General features: G+C 38.9%; 1 protein-coding gene across 1 annotated transcript in view; it reads right to left on the bottom strand.

Annotated features, from left to right (window-relative positions):
• Positions 1-426: 426 nt before the first annotated feature.
• The window catches only part of LOC137621575 (pro-resilin-like), a 30,944-nt gene continuing 20,172 nt past the window's right edge, over positions 427-11,198 (bottom strand). Inside the window, exons 2-5 of the mRNA XM_068351979.1 lie at positions 5,581-5,829; positions 5,070-5,358; positions 4,136-4,936; positions 427-2,080 (exon numbers count right to left, since the gene is read on the bottom strand). Of these exons, the coding sequence (XP_068208080.1) occupies positions 2,067-2,080; positions 4,136-4,936; positions 5,070-5,358; positions 5,581-5,829 (1,353 nt within the window). The 3' untranslated portion in view covers positions 427-2,066. The remainder of the gene's footprint in view (positions 2,081-4,135; positions 4,937-5,069; positions 5,359-5,580; positions 5,830-11,198) is intronic.

Below are 11,198 nucleotides of genomic sequence, written 5' to 3'. Positions count from 1 at the left end.
TTTCATCACTGGATCGTTAAAAAAAATATAAAGAACAAAATTATGAAAAAAAAACATTTTCGGCTTTTTGATATAAAAAAAATTAAATGTAAGATTTCAATGATAATGAAATTTGATGACGATAAAGTTAATTGCTGTTTTGGTAAACTTGTGCAAATATGATAAAAATTAATAAAGAAATTAATATAAATGAATTGAAACGTTTAAGGAATGCCTGCATTTCTACCAAACTGAGAAAGTCAACTATGATTCTAAAAAAATATGTAAATGTATCTTTCAAACATAAATCTATTATCATTATTCTTTCTGTCATCATCGTCCAGCGAATTAAATGATCACTTATTTTGAGCTAATGTTCTTTCATTAAAAAAAGATAAATTTTTTCTTTGGCATTGAATATAAAAAAAGTGAGGCGGTTTGCTATGATTATACCAGGCGACTCTTTCCCAAGAAAAAAAAAATGAAAAGATGCAATGTGGAGTATCTCATGTAGTCATTTTCGATAAGGAGGTAATTTTAGTTGTCATATTTTTCCAAATTTCTGGCAAAGAGATTTTGATTATTGATAACTGAGAGGATTTTAGACTATATTTTTTTCTCAAATTTCTACAAAATAGGTTTTTGAATATTGATAACTATTTTGTAGGCCTTATTTTCATCATTTCTTGCATTCAATTTCCAGTTCCTGTTCAGATTCGAATTACGAAATCAATATCAAAAAGAATTTTCAATATTAAGGCCGAATGAAAATTATAAATATGCCAATTAAATCAATTCAATTTACACGACTAGGCCTACATGGGATCTTCCACAACGAATCTCGAATTTCACGACTACATTGGGAGTCTTCCAAAAAAAAAAAAAAAAAATGTTTATTGGCCGCTGGCATCGAAATGTGTGTTTTCTCGTCACTCTGAGTGAATGGGATGGATTATTTGTTTTTTACAATATGTTGTTGTGCCCTTTTAACAACTTGGTAAAAGGAAATGATCATCAGTCAGTTACCGGAAGGACTCTTCCTGGTTTTGGAAATGTTCTCTTTTTTTTGTTTGTTTTCTCTTTCGATATGGCTGAGGAGAAGTAAGAAGAACCGTGGGACATCTTACAAGGTAATACTGGACTTGACTATTTCTACGACAATGCCAAGTGAATAGAGCTATAAATAAGAATAATAATAATGTTTGCTTCTGTGAACATTTTTTTTTATAAAAAAAAGAAGGATGTGTGTGAATATAATTATTAATATGTCGTCTGAGTTATCTTCGCTCTATCCCTGATATAGTTATATAATGATATTTCATAAAAAATAGTGAATTGAAGCATTAGTTAAAGTCAACAAATATAGCATATATACACTTATCGTGGCGTATGAGAGGATCTGCTGAAAATATGTCTCGCATGGCAAACTTAACCATAAACAAGGTTTAAACGTGTTAACACAAACTGACAGAGAGAAACTTTGTGTAACCGAAAAACTGTTTTAAATATTTGTATAAGAAAAATATATTTCTGTATTATTTTAACAATGGAAACGTCTATTTTCATTACAGCTGGTGGATCTCCTCTCTCCACGTTCCTTCTGGAAGACGTGGCATTCGGCTCACGCTGAGGGGGTGGGGGCGCCTTCTTCAGGGGGTGTGATTAAGGCTGTGGGGGGTTGTGGGGGAGGGGTAACTTATTTACAAAGCTGCACTGGACCGTCCTGTCATCTCTCCTTCATCACTCCGATCCAGTCTCTTTCCAGAACGATCAATTTCAAACGCTGGAAATGGCAGAGTCAAACCTGTTGACGTTTTTGTTTTTTTTCAAAAATGGAGTCTGAACCTATTGCACTTTCAGGGGGTTCCTGGTAAGTTTAGCGGGTTATCTTTCTACAAAGCTGCAATAAAACTCGGCTGACATTGCGGTGATAGCACCGAGAATGCCAACGTTATTTCTAAGTCTTTGCAGAAGCCTCTGACACACACCACGAGAATCTATTGTCTATAATTCAGGTGAACAACTTGTGAGCACCACTCTGGCTTAGGAATGATTGGTTAGTTGATCCTAATCCATTCTAATGACCCTTAGCGCCCAAAACCTGAAAAAAGAGGGAAATTAATTAGTTAAAACATCATGATAATGCATAATTTTCAACCTTAAATTAAAGTCTAATAGTATACAAAAGTACTTCTAACAATTGGAACTAAATGTAGTACAAAAATCATGAGACAAAATTGAATATGTAATCAAATTGCAAGGTGCAGGTGTAGTTTTTTAAAGATGACAGCTACGTGTGTTCTTAGTGCCTTGTTGTCTGCTTCAAAATACATCATACCTCTGAATATCAATTCTTGTTTTCCACCGATGGCAATGAGATACAAAAACTGTTCACCCTTTTCATGCTTATTCCAATCATAAATCTTTGATTTGTTTGAAAGGGGCTCTTAAGTATATTTGGAAGACACTAACTATTATGAAGTGAATTTACATTTATTAAAAAGAGAAGCTAAAACAAGACTAAAATTGAATGAGCAATAGGACCTTAATTTCTAGATAAATGCATAGGAACTATTTTTTAAAGAGGCAAAGGATACTAGAGGACTTTTTAAGGGAAGGGATAAGGGAGAGGACTGACTAGAGGAACTGGATTTAGTGTTGAAAGGGGTACTAGATATGGTGTTAGCAAGGGAGCCGGTTATGAAACTGGACGAGGTATCGTTCAGAATGGATTCGCTAGGAATGTTCGGATTTGGGAAGGATTCAAGTTTTGGTGAGAATTTAGTTGAGGAATTTGGCTTCTCCACAGGATTTATGGCTGTTGTCTCCTCAGGTTGGATCTCTTCATCAGGCTTTAGTTTCGTCAGTGTTATAGCAGTTGCTCCAGTCAAAAGCAGCTTGTGATTTTCAGTGGTTGGTACCGAGAAAGCTGAAAAATTAGTTTTGTTATTGAGTCTGTTAACATCACCAGTGTTGGGTAAAGTCTGGTTACTTTCAGATACAGATGTGTTATTGTGAGTCAAAGTTAATGATTTTAGTACTCGTGGAGTATGGCGCTTCACACTTTGAGTCTGTCGAAGTAAGGGTGGTCCGTGGTGGTCCTGTGAGTCAGTGCCAATTCCAGAAGTTTGTGAAAAGTCAGAGTCAGTAGTTTTAATGATAATCGCAGCATTATTATTGGGGGAATTTGTTACTGAGTCAAAGCGTGTCACTGGCAATTTGGCTGTTAAGATGCTATGTGGTTTAAGAGGGGAAAAATCACTTAATTTGAAATCACTTATTCTCCAGTTACTCTCACCTAAAAGATTTGCTAGTGTGTCATCCTGTTCAATAGAAGATAGGTCTAAAGGTTCTGCGAAACTACCTAAAGAATTTGGTACATTCTGCTCAGGAAAAATATCTGAATCAAGGTTACCTACTACAAAAATAGCTTTAGGATCTCTAAACTCTTTACTAATTTCATCACTGTCACTATTGTCAGCACGTAGGAACCCATCACCACTGACATTGTCACCTTCACCATTTATGAATTCTAGTAATGAAGTTTCAGGAGAAGCAGACTCATCATTGGCATTAGGCAAAACTGTATAAAAAAAGTTTGGATTTAAATTTGGAGGATCGCATATTACGGACGATCTACTGTTACTTCTAATGAATTCAGATGGGAGAATACATGGACCCTGTTCTGTAGGTGAAGCTGTTGTTACTATGGGTGGAATAGGTTCTGGGGGATTAATTACTGTTGTAAAAGAAAATCCTGTGGGATTAAGATTACTGCCAAATGAAGTACTAAATGAGGGCGGATTTACTCCAGATCCCCCGTGATGAGCCACAGATAGAGTCTCCTCCTCCTCAGGATAAGGTAAATAGTCATAAGAATGTCCAAGAGGTTGAACGGTAGTAGAGTCGCTTGCATGAGGAGAGTCAGAAGAGAGCCAACCATTATATGATGAGGATGAGACATACGCACCACTGCCCCCTGGCCGGCCGTAGCCTTTTTGTGGCCGGGGGGCTCTGTAGACCTTGGAAGGGGTTCGAGGGAATATGAGGCTCATGGGTGCTACAGGCACCAACACGGGAACTGGGATAGGAAGTGGCCTCTCCTTTTGGAGTTGAGGCTTGAGAGTGCCACTGCTAGTAAGATGAACGTGCACACCTTTTGCATGAGGGGCACCGTAACTTGAAGATGGTGCTGGCACTACTGGGGCTGCGTGACCATGGCCAATGTCAGGGGTACCGTAACTCGAAACTGGAACAGGGACTTGGGGAACTGGGAGTGGAATGGGGGCTCCATAACTAGAGGAGGGAGGATCTACATGATGGGACTCAACTGGAACACCATAACTAGATGTGGGGGCTTCTATTGGGAGGGGACCAACTGGAATAGCGTGACCCTTAGCTGCTCCTCCTGCATGACCGTGACCTGAGGACACTCCAATGGAGTTAGCATGACCATGGCCTGAGGACACTACAATGGAGTTAGCATGACCATGAACATCTGCTCCTCCTCCATGACCCTGAGCATAAGAATCTCCACCTCCATGACCATGAGAGTGAATATCTCCACCTCCATGACCATGAGAGTGAATATCTACAGCTCCATGACCATGAGAGTGAACATCTACAGCTCCATGACCATGACCATGAGCATCTCCACCTCCATGACCATGAGCAAGTCCTGAGGCTACGCCAGCAGAGTGACCATGACCTAAGGGTGCACCATATCCAGGATCAGGGATGAGTACGATGTCCTCTGGTTTTGGTGCACCATAAGAACCACTAACATCAGGGGCACCATAGACGGGCACTGGAACAGGTGGTGGACCGTAGCTGGCAGGGGGAGGACCGTAGCTGGCAGGGGGAGGACCGTAGCTGGCTGGGGGTGGGCCGTAGCTAGCTTTGGGTGGGCCATAACTGGGGGGTGGGCCATAACTTGGGGGTGGGCCATAGACAGGTGCTGAAAAAAAAAATAATGAAATATTAGCGAATAACTAATAAGATAAATATTTAATGATTCAAATTCACACAGTACATCTCTGTTTTACACATGACCTGTTGCTACACCATGACCTAAGATGTACCAGACATACCGGGATATCCACCACCACCCTTTCCTCCTTTGCCGCCTTTGCCACCGCCTTTGCCTTTGCTGAAGGTGTCTTGCATACTCTTGAAGAGGGACTTGAATCCTCCTGACATGTAGTCCATTCCCTTCTTGAGCCCTCCCTCCATGTACTCCATTCCCTTAGACAAAGCGTCTTTTCCCTTGTAGAACATGTCTGACATTCCCTTCACAGCTCCCTTCATGGCGTTGTCCTTAGCCTTCATCAAATCGCCGATGCCCTTAGAAATGCCCAAGTCATAGCCACCGCCTTTTCCCTGTGATAAGGAAAGAAAAAACAGTGAAGATTTATAGGTATCTTCGGAACTAATTACCAGAAGATTTTGAAATTCATCCCAGTACTTTTGAAAGAAATGTCTTGTCTCCTCTAAAAAGAGAAATGTTTTCTTAAAATATTACTTTTTGATTACTTCCAAGTAAGTATAAGTAATCGTGACGTCATCACGTGATTGGCGGATGAGACAAAAACTCCTACGTACCTTTCCTCCTCCTTTGCCTTTTGAGGGTGATGGGGCATAATGCATAGGTGGAGGGCCATAATGGACGGGTGGAGGGCCGTAACTTGGTGCTGGGGGTGGTCCATAACTAGGAGCTGGTGGTGGGCCGTAACTAGGAGCTGGTGGTGGGCCATAACTAGGAGCTGGTGGGGGTCCGTAGTTGGAGTGGGGCGCTGGGGCGGGGTAGTCCGCTACCGCCAAGCCCAGGAGCGCAAATAATACAAATGAAGTCTGAAAGTAGAAGAAAAGAAGAGGGATTAGCGGTGAGAAATTCACTTCATTTATGAATAATCATGATCGCTTATGGATAATTCTTCTGACCCATATTTTTAATTAATCATATTGCTATTCACCTGTTTTTATATGATCTTTTTTTATTCTGTATAAGTAGTGTTTGCAAGTTAATGTCTTTTTAGGCTATATCTAAATGAATGTGTATGATAATATAAATAGTAATGCTAACGTCTTTTCAACACAAACATTGTGAATAAACAACATATGTCCTATATTTCACTCTGGAAGAAGATGCGGAACACTTAACGCAACAGTTAAGAATCCCTTCAAGATGTGAGCTACAAAAACTTGTTTAAAATTTTCAGTTAAAATGAATCATGACGGAAATAAGACGAGTAAATCAACGACGAGAGAGAGAGAGAGAGAGAGAGAGAGAGAGAGAGAGAGAGAGAGAGAGAGAGAGAGAGAGAGAGAGATTTTTCTCTCCCTCACCCTACCCGAGTCCAACCCCGACTCTCTACCCAGCTGATCCTCTAAGTCTATCCTCATATCGTATGCAGGTTAGATCGCCCATCCACTTTCTACACAAGGTGGAATGTGACCTCCATGCTATTTTCTTCTTTTCCTCGTCTCATTCACCCCCCCCCCCCCCCTTTTTCTTCACCCTGAATAGATTCGTAAGCGCGCGAGTTTCTGATACCAAGTTCAATTGCTATTGTAGTCGTCTTCTTCACAAATTACAATTTGATGTTATAAACCTCTTATTCATCTTGCCTCCCTTTTATTGTGTCATTCTCCTCCTCCTCCTCCTCTTCTTCTTCTTCTTCTTTCTTCTTCTTCTTCTTCTTAGGAGCGTGCTGGCACTCCTCTAACAGAAAAGTGAACTTAGTAACGGCAAAGGATGACTTAACAGCAGAGGCTTATAGAATAATGGAAGATCCTAACTGTAAACAGTGAATTGTAGAGAGAGAGAGAGAGAGAGAGAGAGAGAGAGAGAGAGAGAGAGAGAGAGAAATATGTAGAATATTGATAATCGAATAGCAGAATGGTAAAACTATGAAAGAAGTCAGTGGGAAGTAAAGAGGATTTGCGAGGGAACGGGTAGGAATGGAAAAAAGCAGTAGAGTGAAAAAGGATAAGAAATGAAGACTATGTAGAGAGAGAGAGAGAGAGAGAGAGAGAGAGAGAGAGAGAGATGAAGCTCGTAGGTAGACAACGATACGCAATGCCCCGGGCATTTGAAGACGAAAGAAAGCTCATTGCTCTCTCTCTCTCTCTCTCTCTCTCTCTCTCTCTCTCTAACACTTAAGCTACTTTCTCTACCTTAAACATTATGCAAAGAGGCCGAATTTCGGCTTAGAAGGGCAATAGTAGTGAAACAGGTAGATAACACGTCCCTAAAAGTCGAGTAATGGCGGAGTGATACAGATTTTACAGAGAAGAGGCCGCGTTGCAGGGTTGCAAGAAACTAGTGCACCTTGCAACAAATTGAAAAATGCCAATTGGTAATGTAATAGAAGTGATAAATGGTTGCATTTAGAGAAATAAATTTAGATATAACTAATTACCCCGTAGAAGCCAAGGTTGTCTACCTATTAGGGTTAGAAGGAAATAGATTATGTCGTCTTGATTATTACACCTACAATAAACCTACAAAGTTGCTTTGACAAAAGAAGAAAATTCTCTCTTACGGGCAAGAGCCCGTGTTTTATATTCAAGGATGAAATTAAACAAATTATGTATTGATTCTTGTATCACTTTCTAAAGAATAGAAAACAATGGATTTAGTTATGAAGGTGCTACGCATGGATTCAGAAGAGAGAGAGAGAGAGAGAGAGAGAGAGAGAGAGAGAGAGAGAGATGAATAGAGAGAGAGAGAGAGAGAGAGAGAGATTCAGAAAAATGAGACAAATATAAAAAGTGTGTGTGAGAGAGAGAGAGAGAGAGAGGGAGATTAAAAAAAATGAGACAAATATAAAAGGTGTGAGAGAGAGAGAGAGAGAGAGAGAGAGATGTCAAGCGAAAAAAATTAGGCAAAGTGAGAGTCTGCATAATGATAATGGAAAAAAAAAGTGATGCTGGTAAGAACCGAGATCTAATCTATGAAATTAATGACCGAAATCTTCATTGTCCAGTTAAGGGTTTCTGGGCCGGTTAGCATTGTCTCCCTTAATTAACTTTTTGCTTTTTTGTTTTTGTTTTGTTTTATGATTATCACCTTCGGTTTGGATTCCGGTTACAATAATTCTTTTTCTTTTTATTTTCTTTACGGTTATATCTAAAATTTGAAAATTGATAAAATGAATGAATGCAGAAGATTAATCTGATAATTACTGGACAGAGAATTGAATAAAGAATTGTCTTGATAAAGATAGATCTAACAATTGCTGGCCATGGAATTGAATAAAGAATTGTTATTTTAAAAGACCATTGTGTATGTGCATCGAAACGAGGACGGGTTCCAATAATGTTGATTACGTTACCTCGCTCGACATCAAGGAGCACGGAATGGCAACTTTCACGCGGGTAAATTGCGCGCATTCTTCTTCATCATAAAATAATCAAGAGGAGACGCTGTGTCGCCCTACGAAACTGCCATAATCTCAACTGAGACGTTTTTTCTCTCCTTCCTAACCCTGCCCCTACACACGTTATACAGCGCCCTGTAAAACATTCTCGCTGGCCCATCAAGGAACCCACTAAAAAGTTAGGGTTACACTCCTGGGTTACTTAGACCTACAGAAAGAGTTGTAGGAATTCGACCTAGTCTTAGCAGTTAAATATGTGTGCGTATGAGTGTGTGTGTGTGTGTGTACGTTACGTTACTGTAGATAACCATGAAATGGTGTTCAATATTCATATAAAAAATTATGATAAATAGTAAAAATTTCAATTGTAAATACATTATATGTAAAATAGAAATTTATTTATGTAAATATACTATGATGTATATAAGTTATAAACTGTAAGATTAGAAATGTGTATTTCATATAAAAAAAAGAGTTGTGGGTGAAGGACCTAGTTTCAGCGGTTAGATATACGTGTGCGTAGGAGAGTGTGTGTGTATGTGTTTACGTCATGTTACTATAGATAATCCTAAAGGTGTTCAATATTTATATGAAAATTGATAAATGATAATACCTGAAGAACTACGAGAGTAAGAAGATGTATTACTTCTACAATTGAACGCTTCAAATTATAATTAGATTAACAATTAGCTTTCGACAATCGACCGGATTTTGAATGTTTCCTACATGAGTTCCTTTAAGTATTGTTCATTCCTTTGCCTTTTCCGTAATAATTGTAATTCTATAGAGTTTTAGAAATGCGCATGCACGTCTTCTTTTCTTTCGCTAACTTCGAACTGTTTCAACCGGTGTGATTGTTAAAATTTAACTTTCTAATGTAGTCACTTTTTGAATATGCATTGGTATTCTTCAAAATGTTGTTTTGTATCCACTAAATAAAATTGGTGTCATTGACGTAAAAATGCGACATCAGATCGCATAAGCAAATAAGTCAATTTAACCATTTTTTTTTTTTACATATATGTTGATCATGATTCATACGATTATCTTATGATCTGTTTTAATTAATGTAATTCAATTTAAAGTAATTTATCTAAAAACACCTTAAACTAATGATAGGAATTGTTCGCAAATTAAACATTTCTTTTATTCGAATCTAATCTGAATTGCATAACTTAATTTAAGAGTCAGGTCTAAAGTCTGTTTCCTGCTCATAATATTATACTGTTTTATTCTTATGAATTGTGATAATTGCATCACAAAGTTTAAATATTTTTTGTTTCGAGAAATTCGAAACATGGGCGTGCGGAAAGCTCTCTCTCTCTCTCTCTCTCTCTCTCTCTCTCTCTCTCTCTCTCTCTCTCTCTACGGAATGTCGTGCGGGAAAAGGCAATTTTTGCAATCTCATTTCGGGCACTGCTCCTCATTTTGCTGCAGCTATTGTTTACAATTAATATCTGTAATTATCTCTGGCGCGTTGATTTCAAAACAAAAGGCAGAAGTCAGCTTTAGTACAGGGCCATTTAACCGAGGAAAATGTATCACGTCTGTGTGTACTTTTACAGTACACACACACGTACACACACGCGCACGCACACACACACAGAGAGAGAGAGAGAGAGAGAGAGAGAGAGAGAGAGAGTGTTGACATTTTCACCTCCTTCATCCCTTGCACCGATAGCTGTCCATGTAGGAGCCATCAAAAGGCGCTATTTAGTGGTCGAAAACGAATTCACTTGGGGGGGCGGGGGTTAAGAAACTGTAAGAACAGGGGCTTCGTCATTACCCGAAAATGCTTCTAAATCATCTCTTATGGGTGAGGTTGACGGAGGTCAGAGGTGGTGGAAGAAATGACTGGGGGATGTCTTGTTCGAATTTAGCAGGAGGTAATGATGTATAGGGGGATATAGGGTGGTTCCTGGTTGGTTTGGGAAGTAAAACGTCTTATTCTTGGGTATTGTATTTGACTGGATTTATCACGGGGGTAATTTTACGGAGGGTTGTTCCAGGAACATAAATTTTTGAAGGAATTCTCAACTGGAAGGAAGGTTTCTAAATTTCAAAAGGAAACATTAGAAGGAATGTTAGACACGGTTTGCTGTAATTCCAGGAACGTTGCTAGAGTCTTGGAAAGTGTAATTCTGCAAGGCAAATCAGACTAACAGAAATCAGGCAAGTCGTTCAATTTCTGCATCAAATTATGGAAAGGATTTTAATACCAAAGAATCTGGAATAAATGTTTAATGGGTTTCGTAACAACCACATTGGAAGGTGGTCCACTCGCTGAGGTAAAATTTTAGACCTGAGTGATGCAATTTAGTGAAAGATGGTTTCAAGATTCTAATTGGAGTGAAAAATGGACTAGGGCCATCATAATACGAGGGGAGGCTATCATCATTTGTTCCAAGAGTGTATTGTATACCATAATAATGACGAAAAAAACCCCGATTAATCATAATTCCCCCCTAATAAACGATTAGCAAATACGCCGACTTACGAACACAGTTGGTAATGGCCTTTGCCATAGAGGGTGTGGCGCTGTGAAAGTTGACGAGCGAAAAGCGCCACTGTGACCAAAGAGGGCTTTGCAATTATCTTCAATCAGGTAGACACTGGATTCCCTATACGTTTTACTTCTGGTCCAAATTATACTGTATAGTTGATATTTATTTTACTGTATACGGAAATAGTATAGAACAGAAAATAAAACGGGAAACTTCGCTAAAGACTAAGTAAATGCAACTGCTACGTTTGTTATTGTAAATAAGATTTTATGATCTGTAAGAACACTAGCGAAAACTGTTTCTTAATGTAGGTAGAGTTTTATTAGACCAGTAA

Source organism: Palaemon carinicauda, chromosome 28 (assembly GCF_036898095.1).
Source record: "Palaemon carinicauda isolate YSFRI2023 chromosome 28, ASM3689809v2, whole genome shotgun sequence".
NCBI lineage: Eukaryota > Metazoa > Arthropoda > Malacostraca > Decapoda > Palaemonidae > Palaemon > Palaemon carinicauda.
The sequence above is the reverse complement of the archived record's forward strand: the minus strand, read 5'-3'. Positions and strand labels throughout refer to the sequence as shown.